Here is a 20,508-nt window from a genome sequence, read left to right as displayed (position 1 = left end):
TCAATACTTGATACTACGGGGGGGACCAGACTGAATTGACCTGGATGACGTGAGACGGGACTAGGCAAACTACATGAAAAGACGCCTTACCTGGAATGAGGGGACTTTTCTGGTTAAGCTAAGGGTGAAAATGCTTAACTTGACTGAATTAAGGCCTAGAGATCTAATTCCAAAATTAAAAGAATATATAAGAGTGATAATGACATTTTTCCACTTTAATTGGTCAAAAAATACATCCGCTAATTTCACGGAATAAAGTTGCCGTTCAATTTATTACACACATAAACTTGCAAATTAAAAGAGGTATTCTTAGAAATTTTATATACAAACAAAAGGTCACTTTTTGTAATTTACTAATTTAATTTTATTAAATCTAATAATGATTAGGATAATGAAAAAATAATATATATATATATCGCTGTGTGAAGTACTCGTGACCGTCACGTTTTACATATTTCGGCACTACACGTCTAGTGACTTTCGGGTCTTCGTGATGCACTCACTACCTTGGAGTCTAATATTTAACACCGTACAGTTATATATGTGACGAAGATCATATGTATGAATGTTTACATGCTTTTTGCGTTTTTTTTATTGTAATGTATATAATATTCTTCTTTTTCTTGATAATTTGGAAAATATAACAAAAATATTGAAATGTAGTTTTTGAATTAATTTCCGATTCCGGATAATTAAGTTACTACTTTTCTTTTCGTTTCTTCAAAATTACAGTCGATGGCAGGAATGCTACTACACCATTTTCACATGCAGTCTAAAAAATTTCAATGCTACGTCGCAATTCGTTATTTGAATTTTGGATTGTTTACTCAAACCATCGTTTTGCTATCTCTACGGGATTTAGAAATAATTACAGGTTAAGAAAATTTGGGACACCCATGAATAAAAAAATGACTCAACTGTTCATACAAACATATTTTATATTAATTAAACTCATATTAAAAACAAAAGAACAACTTTGCAATATTTACAAAATAACCTAAAACACTGTTAAAACGAGAAATATATATGGCTAATAGTAGTTTCGCTGAGAACTGACCTGTTACTCCCATATTGTCCAAATAAACCAAAGCCGAACTTTACTCGGTTAAATATTAAATGCGACTTTGACTTTTCGAAAATATGGAGGTTAGTAGGTATTCCTCATGAATTAACTTCAATTAGTGAAAATTAAATAAATCTGTAGATAAAATAGCTCCAAAAGCTAGCAAATTTTAACATTGAATATAACCACTGTTTCAATAGTAACTATTGCTATAAAATGTAAATAGTTAAGTTCATACCTAAAAAAACCCTGTCGGTGAGAATCACACCTAAACCTAGCAAGCATAAATACAAAGTTTATCCCAACAAAAGTGCTTAATTAAAACCTAAACATTTTAAGCGAGAGATTTACTCTACTACCAGAGAAACACCTATTACTAGCCAAGAAATACCTAATAAAATCAATTACTCGAAGCCACATAGTGATACCCATCACATTAAAATATCACGTTATCTACAAACAAAATACTGTTTCCCATACATTATCAATCGAGGTACCGCAAACTTCGTATAATATAAAAAAACTTCACAACTCAAAATCCATTTTTCTGCCAAACTTTCACCATACACTATGTCGCTTTATGAGAAATAAAACAGAAAAAAGTATCTAAAATAGTAATTTACACAACCTTTTTCATAAAAATAAACTTAAAACTCTATTGTAGACATTTATAGGAAAACAACAGTTAATAACTTCGTGCCACGACTGTACTATTTAACCTAAAGTTAAATGTACCAATCCTACCACCAAGCATTTGCCTTTGAGAAAAACTATTAATTTTTGGAACAACCAATATTAAAATGGTTGATGCTAAGCGGGTGGACCCGTACACTTGTAATTTCGCCCGTTATTTGTGAAGTAGTTGTCCGGATTTTCATGACTGTCTGTTGTTGCTGTAATCGGGTTCCTCCTAAAAGAAATTAAGCAGTAGGTATTAAAGTGCTTTTACTTTAAAAAAATTGTTGAATAATGTAGTACATTGAAAGAGCAGGACATTAATAGAAATAACCTTTTGCAAATGACAAATCAAACGAATTTAAAAGAAAAATAAAGGACATATACAATAGCGATTAGTTTATCAAATTATGGGCATTTTGTGTGTAGTATCGCGTAGTAGCCACATTTAAAACGACATTGGTGTCCGCGAATTATAAATGTATAGGAAGATAAGATTGAAGTCTAGTCACTTTGGAGCAAAAAATAACGGCACCAGCCAACGTAACAGTCTATTGCACAAAATACTAATTTAAATAAGCTTTGACTACAATGCAAAAACACACGAATCATTTTCTTACCCTAAATTACTCCCTTGCTAAGGTGCAGGCGGTCCTTCAACACTGTTAAAAACTGGCGGTGCTGAACTGAAATTAAATCCTGATAATGATACTGGAACAGGCATGTTTATTATGTTATCTGGCATAAACATATTTGATGGACCAACATAAGGTTGGGAAAGCCCAACACCTAATGGCCCATATCCAGGTGGAGGCACCGTCGGATTAAATCCGGGTAGAACCGACGAAAGCTCGGGGCAACCAACAGGTGGCACCTCCAAAGTGGGCGCCACGACAGTATTCCCAGGGTGATGATGAATATGTCTAGAGAGTCTACGATGGGTATCCATAAGTCTACAAACTCGCGTATTTAAGGTGTTGCATTGATTCATGGTTCGTTCGTATTGTCGATGTCTTTCCACACTGTCCTCGAACTTTCGTTTACCGGAAGTTGTTTTTTGACTGTAGCGGTTTGCTCGTTCCTCTTCGTCATCTGAAAATTCGGCCATCTCTGTTGGTTGCTCTTGGTCATTTAACCAGGAGGCGTCAGTTCCTTTTAGTCTAAAATAGACAAATTCTAAATATCAAAACCTATAGTCCTGATTTTGTATTATGTTTCTGTACTTGTATTGCATAATTGACAATAGAAGTGGTATAATAATTTGAGTTCATCCACACATTAACGATAATTAACAAAGAAACACGTTGAGTGTTATCCTATATCGCGTTATACAAAAAAAAACAAAACTGATTTACTGCAGATCTAAAGAAGTACCTCTTAGAATCCATGTTTACTTTTTTGATATAATATTGGATAAATAAAATAGATTTTTAAAACGTCCTGCATCTCTGTATCTAAAAATGACAGCTTTTGTCACTATCGTTTTATAAAAATCAAGTAAAAGATTGCGAAAACTTTGCATCTGTAATTTTCATAATAACTAATATACCTTGAACAACAATAACATTTTTATTCAAAGATTCCTACAGAAAAAGCGTTATGTCATACCATAAAACAACAAAGCTTACTTCAGCAACTCCTTCACAAAAACAAATTTTGTAAATTCTTCATTTTTTGGAGCCGCAAACACCTTCATTCCCGACTCTATTCCCGCTGCTTTAACTTCATTTTCATTATTGAACCTCACACAATAAATGGGCTCAGAAACAGGACCTAAAACATCGTCAACAGGACCCAAAGGTTTCTTTTTTTTGCCAACTTCATCATTGATAAAAAGCATTGTGTCTAAGTCAAATGCTGGAGTATTAGGAAGAGCCATAACAGTTACTAAAATATTATTTAGTTTAATTTAAAATTGACATTATAATGATATGTTATACCTACCACATTCCAAAATTATTGCAGAAACCCTTCCCATATGCATAAATTCCACATCTGAACCAATAGTTAGTTGAGACAAATCTGGAATTGGAGGTAACAATTCCAGTTCATCACGACCTGTTTTATTTTGTGTCTTTTTTACAGCCCCTTTGTTAGGACTCTCATTTCTAGAGATAAAATTTTGTATGAATACTCAATTGATAAACAAATAATCATTGCGAATTTAATAAAGAAAAATATTTCTAAAAAAATTATGTAAAATTTAGCTCTAATAACCATGTATGTTCATGTAACTACATTAGAAAAAGGCAAATACCTAATAGCATTGTCCACAGTAATTATCACAGATCCGGAATCATCATCTGAATGTTCAAAAAGTCCTACTGAACTATCACTATCACTTTCTGATGATAAGGTGCAGGCAGTAGAATCACTCTCAGAGTCAGAAGAGCCACTACCAGAGTCTGATGAATAATCTAATGGCTCTCTACCAGACTTTTTTGAAGATGTAACAGTCTTTACTTTGGCTGTTGCCATCTTGGCAGATGGCACAAATTCATTTTTATTTTCAACGTCACTATCCTATTAAAAAAAAAAATAGGTGGCCCATAAGATAAAAATAGCACCATCATAAACATTTTTAACATACCTCACTTTCACTGCTTCCCTCATACAATAAAAGACTTTTCAATGAATCACTCTCCCTATTAACTACCACTTTGGATGCAGGTATAGAATTTGGTTTTTTCATATTTTTATCACCTTCTGATATATTAAGTTTGGTTACTTCTTGCTGAATTCTAGAAACTTCTGAATCTGAAGATTCAGAAGTAAGTGTTGTTGAGTTAGCTGAAATAAAACTTTGTTAATTTGGGAGTAATAAGAGAAAAATAAATACATAAAAAACAAAAAAGCATACATTTTACTGTTTCAATTTTAATAATTGGAATTGAAACCAAGCAACTCACATATAAACTGTGTTTATTTTGGTAATTTATATATTATTACTTTTGTAGTAGTAATAGGTTAGTAGTAATTGTCAAAGATAAAAGAAATAATAAAATGAGTATAACCTATTTTCAGGAAAAGGACTTTTCTGAAAACTATTAGAAATTTCAATGCTCTTTTACCCTCAATGTGAGGGTGGCCCACAATATGTAAATAAACCATAAGCACATAAAAGCTTTTTTGTTTTAAATTAAACTGTCATTTAATTCAATAAAGTTATGAAAATGACTCACCTTCATTATTTGTAACATTGCAGGGTTTTTCTAGAGTAGTACTGTCTATATGAGCATTTACTGCCACTGGAATGACAATGTCTCTCTTAGGGTTTTTTTCGTTAGGTGTTTGTTTACAGGCCACCCTCGTAGATGTTTCCTGAGATGATTCCACCTCATTCTTAAATATGGGAAGACTGTCTTTTTCTGAAGGGGATTCCTCAGAAGGTTTACTAATTTCACTCAATTGCTTACTGCACTGATCCATTGCCTTATCAACAATTTCCTAAGATTATTGATGGCAATAATTGATGTCAGTGTCACCTTCTATGTACGAGATCTTTGGGGAACAACTGTTATCTAATTTTCGGTTACCTTACATTTTTCAAAGGAAAACATATAAAGCGCAAAATAAATACATACATCTATATAACAAACCGGTGCAAAATATCTTTCTCTCCGGAAAACGTGCGCGACAGGAATTTAAAGACCGGCCATTTTGAAATTAATTGTTTATTGTCAATGCCAGTAATGTCAACGTCCAAATAATGTTATTCTCTCTCTGTCAATTTTATTTATGTCTCCTTTATATATTATTCAAAGGGGGACAGAAATGTATTAGACAGATATTAATCAGTGAAGAAATATAATAATTTTTTTTCACACAGTTACCGAAATAAACCGATTCGAATCTCCCGAATATGCCCGATATGCATGGAAAGAGAATAGAAATAGTAAATAAAAAATAAAGATAAATTGAATGCTTTAAATTGATATTGATATTTTTAATATTATGCAAATTTAATTTCACTTTTAAAAACCTTGCATTTACTTATAAATAAAAATCAAAAAGATCGACCTGACAGGTAATAAAACAAAAATAAACTCATTTTCCGCTTCAAATTCGACATTTTCTCTAACATTTCAATGTTTTCGCAACGTGAAAACCCATAAATCATAATGTTATTAACAAAAAGCCCAATAAAGGTAAGTGAGAAATCGCAGGTGAACAAGATTTTTCATCAAAACAAGAGCGTCCTTGAATTCCATCATATTCCCATGATTCTCCACGCACGTGACCATGTTTACATGCCGTGATTCGCCATTCACGAGCGTGCCCTGCGCGAGTCTCTTGCGCCACAGTGATAACAAAATGCCGTCAGAGTCTAAACCTTTGTTGACAGCTCAGACGGAAAAGCCAAATCATTACTCGTAAGTGTATTTTTAGTAAATTTATCCTTTTGTTAAGCATTCTCGAACGAATTCCGCTCAATTACGTGTTTGAATCATCCTGAAATGTGCGGTTGTTTTGTAGATATCTGAAAGAATTTCGCGTCGAGCAATGCCCGCTCTTCTTACAACACAAATGTACACAGCATCGTCCTTTCACCTGTTTTCATTGGCATTTTATGAACCAGAGGCGTCGTAGACCAGTGAGACGTCGTGATGGGACCTTTAATTATAGCGCTGATAATTATTGCACAAAATACGACGAAACAACGGGCATTTGTCCAGATGGAGACGAGTGAGTACGCTTTGTGATTTGGTTAGCTAATCTGTCACTTTTCTACAAATGGTGGGTGTGACATTTTTGTGGCGCATTTACCTTTTCTAGTTTTTTATCGTCCGATTTTACATTATTTGTCGCACTTGTCATAGCAGTCCGATTTAGGAATTGAACAACAAGTGGCTTTTAGTCCAAAATAGATCAAATTACCTCCGTAAATAGATGTTTTTGACATTGGGACCCAAATCTTAACCCAACTTTCTTGCTCAAATAAAAACAAAAAATGACAACAAAACTAACCTATCCTGGTCCAAGCCCTGGACTGTATGTCCCAATTACATAAGAAATTAAATATATTATTTTAACACTATTCTATGTATTCACTAACAGTTTTAATTTTCTTTTGGGAAGATTCTTAAGTGTTTAAGGCACACGCCTTGAACACACGTTTTGATACTTTTGCAGCACATTTTCATTATTAATGAAAGTATTGCCACTTTATTATGAAAAAAACAATACTGAAAATAGATGTATTATGGTTCTCTTGGTTTTTATTATGTAGAAAGTTTCTATTGAGTAGCAGAAATATATAAAAAGAATTTAAAAGTCAATTCTAACAGAGAAGAAACCCACTTCCAAAATGACAGTATACTTCTTACAATATTTTATAGATATTTTTGATTATCCATGAGTGAACAACTCAGTTATTATATCAGTTTTTAAAAACTGTCATAACACATGTACTGTCTTTAACATAACATAAAGCAATCATATGTTTGTCACCATAATGAGCAGTCTATCACCACTTTAACATGACAGTTTCTCTTTGAAGAAGGCATCTACAGGTGAGTAAGTAATTAAATCTAAACCCTGTAATAATACCTATAGGATGATTTTAAAATATTACCATTTAGGGACACTATAAGTAAGTTTGACCTGTATCCTATAGATCTTGTTATGTAAAATCTAGTGGCAGAGAAATATTATTTTTTTGCAGTAGAAGCTTTGTGTAACAATGTGCCTGGTGACAATAAAATGTGGGTTCAACCTGTTTTTTTTTATTGTTATGTGACATAAAAATTTTAAATGAAAACTAATGTCAATGTAAAATGTAAAAAATCTGAAGGGTCATCTGACTTTCAGTAATGCATTTTCAAATTTTACTGTTATTTAATGTCTGCTAAATGAATTCCCACTATAACAATTATCATAATTGTTGCAGTTGTCCATATTTGCATAGAACAGCAGGAGATACAGAAAGACGTTATCACTTAAGATATTACAAGACATGCATGTGCGTGCACGACACAGATTCCAGGGGCTATTGTGTTAAAAATGGGCTGCATTGTGCATTTGCACATGGTAGCCATGACCATAGACCTCCAGTATATGACATTAAAGAAATCCAAGCATTGGAAGCTGCCGAAGCAGAGGGTAGCAGCTCTGCAAATGGCCCTAATGCCTTAGACAAAGAAAGAAATTTAATGAATGAAGATCCAAAATGGCAAGGTGGGAGTCTGTGATAATAATATTGCTCATGCTGGTTTTATTAGGCCCTCATGTTGTAGATACAAATTTCGTGTTGTCTAACTATAAAACTGAGCCATGTAAGCGCCCACCGAGATTGTGTAGGCAAGGGTATGCTTGCCCTCAATATCACAATAGCAAAGATAAGAGACGAAGCCCTAGAAAATTTAAATATCGGTAAGATATGATTTTTGGGTTAGTTTGAAGTGAAATGGTAAATATTGGTTCTTAGATCAACCCCATGTCCCAATGTTAAACATGGGGAGGAGTGGGGAGAACCTGGCAACTGTGATGCTGGGGACATGTGTTCTTACTGCCATACTAGGACAGAGCAGCAATTTCATCCAGAAATATACAAGAGCACTAAATGCAACGATGTTCAACAGTCAGGCTACTGCCCTAGAGGCGTTTTTTGTGCTTTCGCTCATGTAGAACGTGAGTTTAAATTAATCTTGAGAAGTGCTTATTCTGACCAAGTTAATTTTGCAGAGGAATTAGGCGTTTCTAGAGAATCTGCTGATGCCTCAGGCACAAACTTTGGAGAAATTTTGTCTAACGTTCTTCCACAAACCAGCTCAGATATTAAGAAAGAAAAAAGCAGTGAAAGTTCTGTAAGCCTTTAATGATATATTTTTTTTGGTTTGAAGCATTATTATTGTAAATTTATTTGTGTAGAATGGAAGCAGTGAGGTTAGCGAATCGGCTTCGTCAGCTTCATCGATAGGTTCAAATAGTTGTAGCAGTAACAAAGCCCCTGGAGCCCAATTAGCACATAAAACTTTACCTTTCCAAAGACATAATACTTTAGGACTAGAGCTCACAAGTAAATTATTACAAATTGAGAAAGATCCCAATTTAGGTAAGCCCTTAACCCCTCCAAATGTGAACTACTGATGTGCTAATTTTTAGTAAACTTTGTAGATCCTATAGAACGAGAACAAAGAAAGCAGTCATTATGCTTTGCTTATAGTAATTTAGGAAGCTCCTTTTTCACCGTAAATGACACAGTTGAGAGTGTAGTAGGTGAGGTCTATTTTTGTTCGCATTTTAAAAAGTCTTATTGCTTCTTCTCTCGCAAGGAAATGCATTGGATGATTTAAATCTAGAGGACCTCAACTTGACTGGGGCTTTAGATAGGGATTTGGATACAGGTTCTCCAACAGTTCCAAATTCATTTTCTGTAGGTTTAGCATCATCTGCAGGTCTTTTAGGTGATATCCATATTCAATTAAATTTGAATTAATTTTGTAATAACATTTTTTTAATTACTTTAGGTAGTTCAGCCCCAGTCAACATTCCTAGCGCTGCTTCTAGAACTTTGGGTGGATTTAGCCCTAATAATAGTCCTCTACAGCCATTCTTAACTGCTGCTCGATTTTCACAGCCTGACAGCAGCATGGACTTCCTGAATCACAGCCAAATTCAACAACTGAGCACCAGCGCCTCTAAACTTAATAGTTTTTCAAGTTTTTTTGACTTTCAAGCCCAAAGCATATCACCCAGCTCTAGAAATCACAATAGTTTCAGCATGTCGCCAAGTTTGAATAACAATTTGGAAGTTGCCAGGTGCGTTCTTGTTATTAATAATTTACAATAAAACAAACAAACATTTTATTAATCTGATAACTGACACACACACGTTTTGTTAAAAACAAATATTTTTCTTTATTAAAATTGTCATGACCTACATTGTTAAAGAAGAGAGGAAAATTAGCCCTTTGTATCGATCATTATTTTTCAGACTCCGAGATGAATTATCTCAAGCTAGATTGCAATTAAATAACTGGGAAGATAGGCTTCAACAGGCACGACAAGCCTGTGATGCTTGGCAACGTGAAACTGAGGAAGCAAATATGAAAGCAAAACAATTAGAAAGCAAACTGCAAGAAACTCTAAATCAGTACACGACATTAAAAATAGAATGCGAACAGCTACAGGTACAATTATTTTAAAAACTGTAAGTTTTTATTATTTTTTAAATGTTGGTTTCAGGACCCACACATACGTAGATTAACCAAAGTATCAGAACTTAGTAAATTATCTCTGGGTGTCCTCAAATCCATACACTCCCAAATAAGACAGGATCTGGAAGAAATTGAAAAAGTCTTGTATAGAGAGACCGCTTCCAAGTGTATGGTGTGCGAGGAAAGGAATAGGACTGTTACTTTGAATTGTAATCATTTCGTGTTGTGCGATACGTGCGCCAACACACAGGCGCAGTGCCCGTATTGCCAAACACCGAACAGTCTTGTGGCCGGTGTGTGAGTATAAGGTTATTAGGCTTGTAAAGGGCTCGGCTGTGAGTTGCTCTGAGGCTGTGTTTGCTATTTTGATGAAAAATTTAACTTGTTATTCACTGTTCCGTAAGCCAAGAAAAGAATGTGTACTTCTTGCATCTCTAGCTTAATTGGCTTGGAAGAGACATCCTGCAAAAATACAAACAAAATACAATATTATTTATGTTTCAAATATCATATAAATAGAAGTGCAAAATATTTTAGGTTTATTCACTTGAAATTAACACCAGCGATATTCATATTAAGCGAAATGTTCAGTTTCTTCCAAGTTTTTATAATCAATCGATGAAGTGTCCGGAGCATATGTGAATAATCGTCGTGCGCGAACTGATATTTATTTGCATATATTGACAAGTCGGAGTTCTGGCTTACCTTCACTTTAACTTCGAAATTGTCTACCTCGAATTGGTCAAACTCTTTGTTAAAATTTCTCCATTTATCAATCACCTGAGGGTTTGGTATTTTTTAAGCTGAGCCAATGTTATCACGCACATAGATTTACTGTCTCCCAAGCAATTGGAAGAAATGTTCGTGTAATTTGGTGTTATTAAATTATTCAAAGTCCCATATAAAATGCCAAAGAAAACTGAGAATCGGCTATTTTATGACATTTGGTTGTAACTTCTGTTATTGGAATAACAAAATATTTTGAGTGCTGTTAGTGGTAATCTAAGTTACCGCGACGGAATATTTAAATTGAACAGAAGATTTATTTTCTGTGAAAACCAAGCGCACTTAACGTGTTTGCGCTATGTAATTTTACAATTACTTTCTCCAAAAATTGGTATTATTCATGCTCAGAAATGCAGTAAATGGGAATTAATATTCTTTGCACCTCAGAAATAAAACTAGGGCGAAGATTCAAAATTTCTATTAAATTTCCACCACAACAAATGGTATTTTCACAAACACAGTTTTTACCTTGTGGACTAATAATTAAAGATGTAACTTGGAAAAATATGTCTAATTGCAATAAGCAACGTACACAGTAGACACTAGAAAATATAGATATTATTGTGCGTACCAGCGCTGCTTACGCTTCGGAGATCAACTTAGAACTAACCAAAGCTTGAACTTGTAACACCATATATTTTCTCACCATACGTAATTGAATTCGAGCATTCTGTAGATGCTTCTGAATATTTTTTATAAATTGTGTCGTATATTGCACTTTAGATTAAAGAGCTCTGTGATTTTGAACGATTTGTCATAGAGTGAAACAATATACACTTTCCTAATTTACTTTCATTAGATATTTCAAACGTCTAGTATTTAGTTCGAAATTCTAGAAACTTAATAAAATTAGTTTTACTCTACCTCAAGTTGTTAACTAACAGTGTAAAAATTTCAGATATCAATTCAACTTTTATTAAATATCTAGTTCTCGTAAGAAATTACACAGTGCACAACAGTAATTTATAACAGCAAATACATGTGACAAAACATCTAACTCATCATTTGGTTCAGTAATTTAGGTCATTCTGCAAATTTGAATTGATTTGTGTTAGGTTGACGGGAAAACTCTGGTAAGTACAGAAACAGTGACATTATGGTGGAGGGATTTTTTTTTAACTTGTTGAGAAGAACTTCAAGTTAATCCAAACATCGACTTCCTCTAGATAATTTCTTCTATTAGTAAATATTTTAGATCTGACAAACTAAATATTCCTTTAATATCACTCAGAGAATAGCCTGCTTGTGTTAATACTTGGGATCTGCCGGTCAATAATTAATGTTTTTACAACAGTTTCTTAAGTATTTCCCACAAATTTTGTGTTCATGAATGGTTAATTTTTATCTGTCCTTTCATATCTAATTCTCGAAAATGTCTTTTTCGGGAATCGTTGGCTATGAGTTGCAACACAATTATATTATGCACGTACAGATTATATTGGTTTTTATTTTTGTATCATTTTTCGGCACTGCATTTAAGTACAATGAGCGCGACTATCACAGCAAACCAGAATGGGCAGCCCCCAACGCGACCCCTTTGCAATTTAACAAATTTACTATATAGTTCGTAGTCATTTATATGAAACTTCTTTTAGACTTTAAAAAGATTAATGTAAAGAAGTAGTATATAATATTATGAATATTACGGTAGCATCACTACTATTTATAGAGTTACTTATTTTGAAAAAGTAAGTATTATTTTAGTTTATAACCTTCGCCACACGATGTGTTTACAACAAATTAATTATTTGATCAATTTAATTTGTTGATAATCCATGTTAAAAGATAGAATAAGGAATGTAGTGTTTAAATTAAAATATTCGAGGACGTGTTAAATTTATCTAAGTTAAGTTAATTATTTGTGGATTTTAATGTGGATTATATAACAAGTTGTTTAGGATTTTCAAATTATTTTTGATCTTATTTTCGAATTATTGCTGCACTAGAATATGTCAGCAAGAGAAGGATGAAATAGGTTCTTATTTGCAGTGCCTCAGTTACATTGAATTTAGTTTTTTTTAATTCGAAAATGTTACTTTTACGTACCAAGAATAATTGACCGGTAACAGTTTCAAAGAAGTTTTTGTTTAAGTAGCGTCTATGTTCTTTGAAAGGTTGTGCAGCAAAATTATTTGTTCCATCATTTTGTTCAAACTGACTGACCTAGATCTTCCTTATTTTCATTTGATTTTTTCTTAAATGTCATTTGCAAAATCGTTGTGAGTGTAATATGTAGTGTTTATTTACATTTTTGAGGTAGTTCGATGCATTTTTTAAGTGTACAATTTGCCAGTAATCATGAATAATTTATTTCATTGGTTATTAATATTATTTCTGTTTAATTTAATGTATAAAGCAAGATCCAAAATTCTTTTGAGTACTTTGTAGTGAACAAAAGGTTCAATAAGAAAAGGTTTTAACTCCATTTCTAATAATCGTTAACAATTTTAAATGGTATACACCGAAATATTATTTAAAAAAGAAAAAGTTCGAGAAAAACATGACCAACAACCACCAAGATTGTCCACTCTTTTTATATTTCAGGTGTCAAAGGGGCAATTTCAAGGTTTCAAAAACAATAATTAATGAAACTGGAAACTTAATTAAAATTTTGCATGTGTGTGACATTTTTTTTATGTAAACGGCACAAGAAAAGTTATTACTAATTGAATGTGGTACTTCAAATTGTAACGATTTTTGATATGTATTATTTGCATAACAAAATAATGGACTTTTTAAATGAGATTTTAAATTCATAGGAAGACTGTTAATTGTGATTTAGACATAGGGCAAATCATCAGTTAGCGTGTTATGACCGCATGTCGAAGTTTGTGGGGTAGATGTTGAGTTTTAATTTTAAAAATCTCGATAAAAAGTCCCACCAATAATGAATCGCACAGATCTTTTCCTCGATAGTCTAAAATGTTCTTTTGGTAAAAAAAAATTAATTTGAGTATAAGTTTAGTATTACAGGAAGACTGAAAAAATGAGCGGCCATATTTAACATAGAAAAAATTCACATTTTATCTCTTGAGGGAAGAGGACCGTGTGCTTTTTTATTGGTAGCAAGAGTGAGGTTTTTAATGGAGACTAAAAATTGCAAATGACACTTATTAATATTCGTATGTTTTAAGATTGACAAAGATGTTGTTTGCGGCCAGATAATTTAAGGATCATTATAATTAGGGTAGTTTTTATAATTAAATTAAGTTAACAGCAGGCTTAGTAGGCCTATAGAACTATGTCTTACGAAACATTTTAGAAATCAGTAGATCTTCATGAAACCCCTTTATAATAGTTAGCAACTATCCCCAAGTATCGAAATTTGTCTGGTAGTACTAGATGTAAGCAATTTTAGTAATTTATAACATACATAGTATATGGAAAAGAGCTAAAATACAACACTCATGTAGGTATTGCATCATACAAATCAATAGGATAATCATGTTCTAACAAGTCAATTGCTAATGATTTTTATGCTATGATGTAATAGACTATTACTTACGTAAACTCCGCAATAAGGAAAAAGTATGAGCTCGCGAGTTGAATTTGAAGCAACTATACCTAATTTTTTGGCATTTCATATGTATTGAGGCATTTAGCAAATAGTTTGCAATAAAGAGACCAGTATTATTAACGAAACGTTAACATGAGACGGTTCTCTAAGACGTCTAAAATCCAAGTAAAACTACCCTTTAATACTTACACTTATAATCTCTTATAATAAGCAAGAACAAGAATACTTATTTAAAAAATGTAATATTAATTTTAAGTACAAACGATCAAGTGGGCATCGTAACACTATTATAGAGATTTTTGGCAATACTAGATGTGAATATGATATAACATAGTTCTAAAATATTTTTAAATAAAGTGTTCTCTATTGTAAATTACTGTGTCATTACTTTTCAGGTAGGACTAAGAATTAAGAACCTATATTATACCTTTCGTGGCTAGTTTTATAAACATTTTCCTTTATAAAAATAAATATTTTAATTTTCGTTGAGGTTTTATTTCGCATTAGAACAATTATGCCTATCTCAGTGAGTCGTAGCTACCTTTGAAAATAGTCATTTCATCACACGATCCTTTATTTAAATTCAAATCCTCATTAGGCACTTTTCTTTAGTCTTATGAGCTTTTAAATTCTTTCTCAACGATTCTAGCAAAATTAGTCACAATTAAAGTAAGAACTATTAGGGATAATTAATTATTAATGATCTAAAAGTGGCTATAAATTTAGTACGCGGAAAATGTTCAAAAATCAATATATTCGAGACTCCGATTATACCCGAGCGCTTGTCCAATAAACAACAGGCTTGCTCCAACCAATCAAATTGCTTAAATCGATCGTGGGGCCAATCATATTCTACCATAATAGAGCGTTCCCCTGTTCGGTGCTCGCTTGTCTTCGTTTCATCATCATTTATTTCATTTCAGTTTTCAGTAGTGCAGGAATTGTATCGACTCTTGTATTGTGCAAAGTCTTCTGTCCAGGAAAAGTGAGGTGAGTGTTATTTAGTTAGGTAAAAATGCCCGTTTTGTTTAATTCTTGATCGATTAAATACGTTTGAGTACGTTTGATACCATTTCGCGTTTAATTGGGATCGAAATTTCTATTTGAAAATCTCGATCCTTGGAAGTGCAGGCCGCCATCTTGTCTGTGTTGTGGGTCATGTAAATTTAATAATCGTTAAAGTGCGATATAGGAAAAAGCATAATTGCAGTCTTATTTTTTCTCAAACCTGAAATCTTATAATTTTCTTGATTATTGTTACAAATACTCTTAATCTTTAATTAATTATGCCCTAAAGTCGTGTTTCCCGCCGATTTTGCTCATATTGATTTGTTCAGGTCAGTCACACGTATTTATTTTCATTTATCCATAGTTGTTGCTGTCATAGTCATTGATCTCATTAATAAAGCTATAAAAGAATAACCCACTATTTGCCGACTATCTTTTGTCCTGCAGGTTTTCTACAATTTTGGTCTTTTAAACATGGGTATGCATGCATGGTCCATAAAGGATTTACTATTAAGCAATAATAAAACAAAGTGGCATTATATCCAGGCTAAAACAGTATGGCTCGAACTAAGCAGACTGCCCGTAAATCGACTGGAGGAAAAGCTCCACGTAAACAGCTGGCCACTAAAGCTGCAAGGAAATCGGCACCTTCCACTGGAGGAGTCAAGAAGCCTCATCGGTACCGCCCCGGTACTGTAGCTCTCAGAGAAATCAGGAGATACCAGAAGTCTACTGAGTTGCTTATTCGCAAATTACCTTTCCAACGTTTGGTAAGAGAAATTGCCCAGGATTTCAAGACTGATCTTCGTTTCCAGTCTGCCGCTATTGGAGCTTTACAAGTAAGTAATGCTTGGATTTTGTAATTATCTGTTTTTAGTGTTAATAATGTATAGTGCAAATCGCAACTTTCATGTACAATATTGGAAGTTACAGAGATAATATGGCTGTAGGTGTACATAATCCTTGAACTGATTTAAAATATTAGATTTGATGTATATTCACTGTTTAATTGTTAGTATTTCAGCTGCAATTGGGATTTGAATTGAATGTACTTAATTTAATCTGAATATATGGATATTTGATGTACAATTTTTTGATTTAAGAACTTTTTGCTACTTTTTTTTTTCTTTCTTAGGAAGCTAGTGAGGCCTACCTTGTTGGTTTGTTTGAAGATACCAACTTGTGCGCTATTCACGCAAAGAGGGTGACAATTATGCCTAAAGACATCCAGTTGGCTCGTCGAATTCGAGGCGAAAGAGCTTAAATTATGTCTGAACATGTGAATAAATATGAATATGACCACATAATGTCATATTCACATTTATTCTTTTTTAAATCATTTGTATGTTTTCTTTGTCAAATCATATTCCAATAATTTGGTTAACAGTGTTGGAATAGCACTTATACCGTTCTGGTTTAGTACAAATTATTGTACTAAACCAGAACAGTATGAGTGCTATTTCAACAAATACATTAGTATTTGTTTATGTGTAAGTTTGTTTTAAGGATTTATTAGTAAGTTTGATAAGGAATTTCTTGATAAATTAACAATTTTATTTCTCAAATAAAATGAGTACCTAGCATTTTGGGTTTGAATATACCTCTCCTTACTGGGAGCCTCATTCCCTTACGTTACATAGGGAATCGGTAAAAAGAGGGTTAATGTCAAATTCCCTGGGATCTAAAATATGGATCTTTCCTTTAATTATGCTCCCTTCCATTATTGAGATTCATTATATTGCATTAAGTATACAGTTTGGTATAAAAAAAAAGTACCACGACACATTTTAATACACAAATATGTGATATTTTACCACACTTCATAACTTAATATACAAACCTTTGTGACTTAAATGAAGAATAATGTTATTTTAACCTACAGTAGTCCAACATGTTTGTATGACATTTTGGGTTATACTGTATCAGGGTTTTTACTAGATATGTGATACTTATTTAGGGAAATATTTACTTTGTTATAGAATTGTATAAAATCATCAGTTAATAAAAAAATAACGATAAAACAATTTTAGAAACATGCGCGATGATACATATGAATAATATTGATTGTTGACCAGCTGTCATCAATTTGAGTTAAAAGGGGGGAGAAAGTGGGGTTATTGTATTGTTATTATTTTATCATTAAGTTTTTTTTGGAGTATTATTTTTTAATGAATTCTTTATTTATTAATTGAGACTGTTTTCTGCTGTAATTCTCACACTATTTTTATTTTATCAGAAGGTGAGGTTACTCATAAATCTACAAAATTATATTCATACATTATGGTTTATCACAGTCTAAAATATCAGTTTTTCAGTCATAAATGGACGCTGTGGACATTCAAGCAGTAGAATCGAAATTGAGCGATGTTACAGTTACAGCAATACCTATTGCCAAACCATCACAGTCAGCAATAAATCTCGGTTCTCACAGAGATGTTACACGGGAATTGCAAATGCAAAACAATACAATGAATTCTGGTGGTATGAGTGATGGGCAAAGCAGCCCCCAAGCAGGTAATATTACTGAAGCCCCTGTCAGAGGATGTAAGTTGGTTGTGGTAAAAAAATGGCACTAATAATCCTCACATGATCAGAATTTTTCGGACCAAAAACGAACTTTACTTAATTTGTGCAATAAATCTCTGTGATTTTGAAAACCTTCAAAAATATGAAGTCAATTAAGTTGGGAGAAATTAGAGCTTTTCTGGACATCACATTGGAAGGCATCAAAGTCAAAAAACTTCTGCTACTTGATTATTGGGGTAAATTACATCATTACATCATCTGCCAGGGGCTTAATTTCAAAATATTTGCACCAAAGCTGCACTTCAGGTATATCCAAATATGCCCAACTGCTTGCTGTTATTGAGGAAATGGGTAAAGAGGTTAGACCAACTTATGCAGGTAGTCGTAGCAGTGCTGAAAGGTTGAAAAGAAGTATTATTTCTGCAAGACTTTTGGTTAGAGAATGTTTAATTGAGACAGAGAGGAGTGCCAGACAATAGTGAAATTTTACCTTTTCCAGTTTTGTTTGCTCAGCAGTTTGTCGACTAGTTTTTATTACTTGTTACTGGTGAGAAAATGTGTTTAAACAGTAATGTTTCACTTTGCAAAAGTATTTTGAAAGCTATTTCTATGTCTCAAGTTATTTAGCTATTTTATTAGCTATGGTAACATTGAATGTTATCAGAATTAGTTGTAGCAGTATGAAGCGTCCAACATAAATTTAAAGGTTCTTGTTCCAAGACTTGATAAACATCTGACCTAAAATCAGTTGGCACAAAGGTTTAGCGAATTTCAATTCTCTTAATCCTTTGAGCCCATTTTTGGACATGCACAGCAAGTACTAAAAGTGTATTGAATCCCAGTGCTAAATATTTCAATAACTCTAAGAGCCCTAAATAAATAATTAAAAATTTCACCCCATGTACCTCGGAAACGAAACCTTTGCAGACCTAAATTTTTTACTTAATGTTCATTTCAATAATGACACACAGTGTATAAATTTTCACATATTAAGTTGAATTATTCTATGCTCACTATGTTTGCCAGTTCACATGATTGCAGTCCATAAACTAAAATAATTCAGTAACAGCCTTAGATATAAAAAAAAAAACTCTTAATAAAAAGACTTTTAAATGAAAGAGGGAATGGGAATTTAATGGTATGGATTATCTGTGGCACATCACCGAAGAGTTTTAGGACATAAAAGTGGGCCTAATGCCCTGAAGAGCTAATACCCAACTACCCTGCATTTTTTATAAAAGTTTGCAAATAGTGATTCATATAAGAAATTTCAACTTAGTATTTTCAGGACTGTAATATGGATTTAGATTCTGCTACAAAAAAGTAGTCTGTAGAGGTGGGTATATTTTCCCTCACAGAATCATATTTCTTTTATGAGTTAAATTGGAAAATAAAACATCTAGACCTCAGAAGGGATCAAAATTATAGCACCACCAGAGGTGTCCTATGAGATCTTGATAAAATTATCTTCAATTGTTGATTGAAAGATTAGTAGATTACACTAATTAACTAAAATACATGCTGGTGCCCCATTAAATCAAATGTGATAATTTTCCAAATAGATTCTGTACAGTAAACAGTACAAATAGTATTGTGATAATCTATATGTAAATGCTGAACATAATGGCACTATTTTGTGTGTCATCTTCATTGCACAGAGTGAAACATTTGGAGATCATACATAAATCTTTTGGAAGATTAGTGACTATTGCTCGATATATTTAAGTTTTTAATAATTGTAATGATAGTTTGATAAAATTATTATCTAACAAACTACTTCCATGGGAGTGGATTTCTAACTCTGTGCCTTATAATGTGGTGTTTGTCCATACTCAAGGTTTTATTCCTATGAGCTTAGCCAATTTTGTTACCATAAGTACAGTACATTTACTCTTGTTGTCCACAGCAAGTTTATTTTTAATGCAAAACATTGTAGAATTGCCTATTTGTACCTTTGATTTTAAAAGGAAAATATCCACATATTTAGAAAATGAAACTGCCAAATCAGCAGCTCAGGTCAAGTAATTTAGGATAAAAATATTGACTATTTTTATACTGAGTGATAAGTTATATTTGCGTAAAATAGTCCCATGTAGTATAAAATAAATGGTATTTCTAATCCAAGGAATATTAACTTCCAGTGTTTTCTTTCGCACTCAATCTTTCTACATGCATCCACTTTCATGGATATGCAAGCTGAAACCATTTTTGTACCGTTGACATTCACTCTTAACAAATTTCACTATGCTCTGGTATTAACTACAACTAATTTTTTCTTCCCCAGGTTCACTAGTTGTATGTGCAGAGACTGGTGGCAAATAATATGCTTTAATTAAGCCATGCAGTCGTGCCACTTCTGCATCATCTCGTTCCAAGCTCCGAACCATCTGAGTAAATTTTACTATGCCTTCTCGACTCTCTGGGAATCCATAGTTCTTAATTACGTCTATCTGAATTTGCATTACTACCGGGAAGATGAACTGCATCATCTTTAACATTTCATTACCCACATTGTCTCTGGCTTCTTCAATTTTCTGGGTATTTTCTGGGAGGTTCAAATGATCCAAAGTTTTATTCAGGATTTCGGCAGCGCGTTCTGGTGAGAGGTGAGGCATCGTGTCTGTCTTGGACATTTTGCTGCGAATTAAAATTTATAAAAAGAAACGAATAATTAATATAATTTGTTGCAAAAAGGTAAACAAAAACAATCAACAATGGTAACATACAAAGCTAACGTCACACGTTGTTGTGTCACTGTCAGTTGAACAAGCTAT

The 20,508-nt window shown here is 32.9% G+C and overlaps 5 protein-coding genes across 12 annotated transcripts; 3 read left to right on the top strand and 2 right to left on the bottom strand.

The window, feature by feature from the left end:
* Window positions 1–920: 920 nt before the first annotated feature.
* On the bottom strand, window positions 921–5,430 carry LOC136347231 (H/ACA ribonucleoprotein complex non-core subunit NAF1). Of its 2 annotated transcripts, XM_066297015.1 has the most exons (8): window positions 5,155–5,430; window positions 4,921–5,106; window positions 4,329–4,528; window positions 3,996–4,261; window positions 3,683–3,846; window positions 3,367–3,625; window positions 2,359–2,898; window positions 921–1,973 (listed from the first exon to the last, which is right to left on the bottom strand). In XM_066297015.1, the coding sequence occupies exons 1-7, from the start codon at window positions 5,165–5,167 to the stop codon at window positions 2,376–2,378; spliced, it is 1,611 nt and encodes a 536-aa protein (XP_066153112.1). In that variant the 5' UTR covers window positions 5,168–5,430; the 3' UTR covers window positions 921–1,973; window positions 2,359–2,375. The 2 variants fall into 2 exon arrangements, with proteins under 2 accessions (XP_066153112.1, XP_066153111.1); XM_066297014.1 differs by having other exon boundaries at window positions 4,921–5,429.
* A 175-nt stretch (window positions 5,431–5,605) lies between these two features.
* Window positions 5,606–14,683, top strand: unk (RING finger protein unk). Of its 6 annotated transcripts, none has more exons than XR_010733462.1 (13): window positions 5,606–6,111; window positions 6,215–6,424; window positions 7,629–7,915; window positions 7,975–8,110; window positions 8,166–8,544; window positions 8,609–8,792; window positions 8,855–8,956; window positions 9,013–9,144; window positions 9,208–9,499; window positions 9,675–9,870; window positions 9,926–10,194; window positions 12,279–12,371; window positions 13,228–14,683. XR_010733462.1 is itself a non-coding variant. In XM_066297002.1 (13 exons), the coding sequence occupies exons 1-13, from the start codon at window positions 5,981–5,983 to the stop codon at window positions 13,322–13,324; spliced, it is 2,376 nt and encodes a 791-aa protein (XP_066153099.1). In that variant the 5' UTR covers window positions 5,608–5,980; the 3' UTR covers window positions 13,325–14,683. The 6 variants fall into 6 exon arrangements, 5 of the variants coding, with proteins under 5 accessions (XP_066153098.1, XP_066153101.1, XP_066153099.1 ...); XM_066297002.1 differs by lacking the exon at window positions 12,279–12,371 and having other exon boundaries at window positions 5,608–6,111; window positions 7,960–8,110; window positions 8,166–8,368; window positions 8,423–8,544; XM_066297003.1 differs by lacking the exon at window positions 12,279–12,371 and having other exon boundaries at window positions 5,611–6,111; window positions 8,166–8,368; window positions 8,423–8,544.
* A 367-nt stretch (window positions 14,684–15,050) lies between these two features.
* On the top strand, window positions 15,051–16,791 carry LOC136347235 (histone H3.3A). Of its 2 annotated transcripts, XM_066297025.1 has the most exons (4): window positions 15,097–15,190; window positions 15,656–15,686; window positions 15,755–16,047; window positions 16,344–16,791. In XM_066297025.1, exons 3-4 carry the CDS (start codon window positions 15,766–15,768, stop codon window positions 16,470–16,472), a joined length of 411 nt encoding a protein of 136 aa, XP_066153122.1. In that variant the 5' UTR covers window positions 15,097–15,190; window positions 15,656–15,686; window positions 15,755–15,765; the 3' UTR covers window positions 16,473–16,791. The 2 variants fall into 2 exon arrangements, with proteins under 2 accessions (XP_066153121.1, XP_066153122.1); XM_066297024.1 differs by lacking the exon at window positions 15,656–15,686 and having other exon boundaries at window positions 15,051–15,190.
* Window positions 16,792–16,927: 136 nt separating this feature from the next.
* On the top strand, window positions 16,928–19,868 carry LOC136347237 (cyclin-dependent kinase 2-associated protein 1-like). Its single transcript, XM_066297027.1, has 3 exons — window positions 16,928–17,447; window positions 17,524–17,722; window positions 18,041–19,868. Exons 2-3 carry the CDS (start codon window positions 17,530–17,532, stop codon window positions 18,211–18,213), a joined length of 366 nt encoding a protein of 121 aa, XP_066153124.1. The 5' UTR covers window positions 16,928–17,447; window positions 17,524–17,529; the 3' UTR covers window positions 18,214–19,868.
* On the bottom strand, window positions 19,782–20,477 carry LOC136347236 (protein C10). Its single transcript, XM_066297026.1, has one exon. It carries the CDS (start codon window positions 20,365–20,367, stop codon window positions 19,990–19,992), a length of 378 nt encoding a protein of 125 aa, XP_066153123.1. The 5' UTR covers window positions 20,368–20,477; the 3' UTR covers window positions 19,782–19,989.
* Between the last annotated feature and the right edge of the window lie 31 nt (window positions 20,478–20,508).

The sequence above is a fragment of the Euwallacea fornicatus genome, chromosome 27 (assembly GCF_040115645.1).
Source record: "Euwallacea fornicatus isolate EFF26 chromosome 27, ASM4011564v1, whole genome shotgun sequence".
In the NCBI taxonomy this organism is placed as follows: domain Eukaryota; kingdom Metazoa; phylum Arthropoda; class Insecta; order Coleoptera; family Curculionidae; genus Euwallacea; species Euwallacea fornicatus.
Note: the sequence above shows the minus strand (reverse complement) of the source record. Positions and strands in the feature narration are given on the sequence as shown.

Excerpts from the sequence above, each read along its gene's own strand:
- LOC136347231 (XM_066297014.1), bottom strand. The coding sequence starts at position 5,167 with ATGGATCAGTGCAGTAAGCAATTGAGTGAAATTAGTAAACCTTCTGAG. Across the intron at positions 4,529-4,920 it reads CAATGTTACAAATAATGAAG|CTAACTCAACAACACTTACT; the intron begins GTGAGTCATTTT and ends GTTTTATTTCAG. Across the intron at positions 3,626-3,682 it reads TGCAATAATTTTGGAATGTG|TAACTGTTATGGCTCTTCCT; the intron begins GTAGGTATAACA and ends ATAATATTTTAG.
- unk (XM_066297001.1), top strand. The coding sequence starts at position 5,981 with ATGTTTACATGCCGTGATTCGCCATTCACGAGCGTGCCCTGCGCGAGT. Across the intron at positions 6,425-7,628 it reads ATTTGTCCAGATGGAGACGA|TTGTCCATATTTGCATAGAA; the intron begins GTGAGTACGCTT and ends TAATTGTTGCAG. Across the intron at positions 8,111-8,165 it reads CCTAGAAAATTTAAATATCG|ATCAACCCCATGTCCCAATG; the intron begins GTAAGATATGAT and ends ATTGGTTCTTAG.
- LOC136347235 (XM_066297024.1), top strand. The coding sequence starts at position 15,766 with ATGGCTCGAACTAAGCAGACTGCCCGTAAATCGACTGGAGGAAAAGCT. Across the intron at positions 16,048-16,343 it reads CCGCTATTGGAGCTTTACAA|GAAGCTAGTGAGGCCTACCT; the intron begins GTAAGTAATGCT and ends TTTCTTTCTTAG.
- LOC136347237 (XM_066297027.1), top strand. The coding sequence starts at position 17,530 with ATGGACGCTGTGGACATTCAAGCAGTAGAATCGAAATTGAGCGATGTT. Across the intron at positions 17,723-18,040 it reads GCAAAGCAGCCCCCAAGCAG|GTATATCCAAATATGCCCAA; the intron begins GTAATATTACTG and ends GCTGCACTTCAG.
- LOC136347236 (XM_066297026.1), bottom strand. The coding sequence starts at position 20,367 with ATGTCCAAGACAGACACGATGCCTCACCTCTCACCAGAACGCGCTGCC.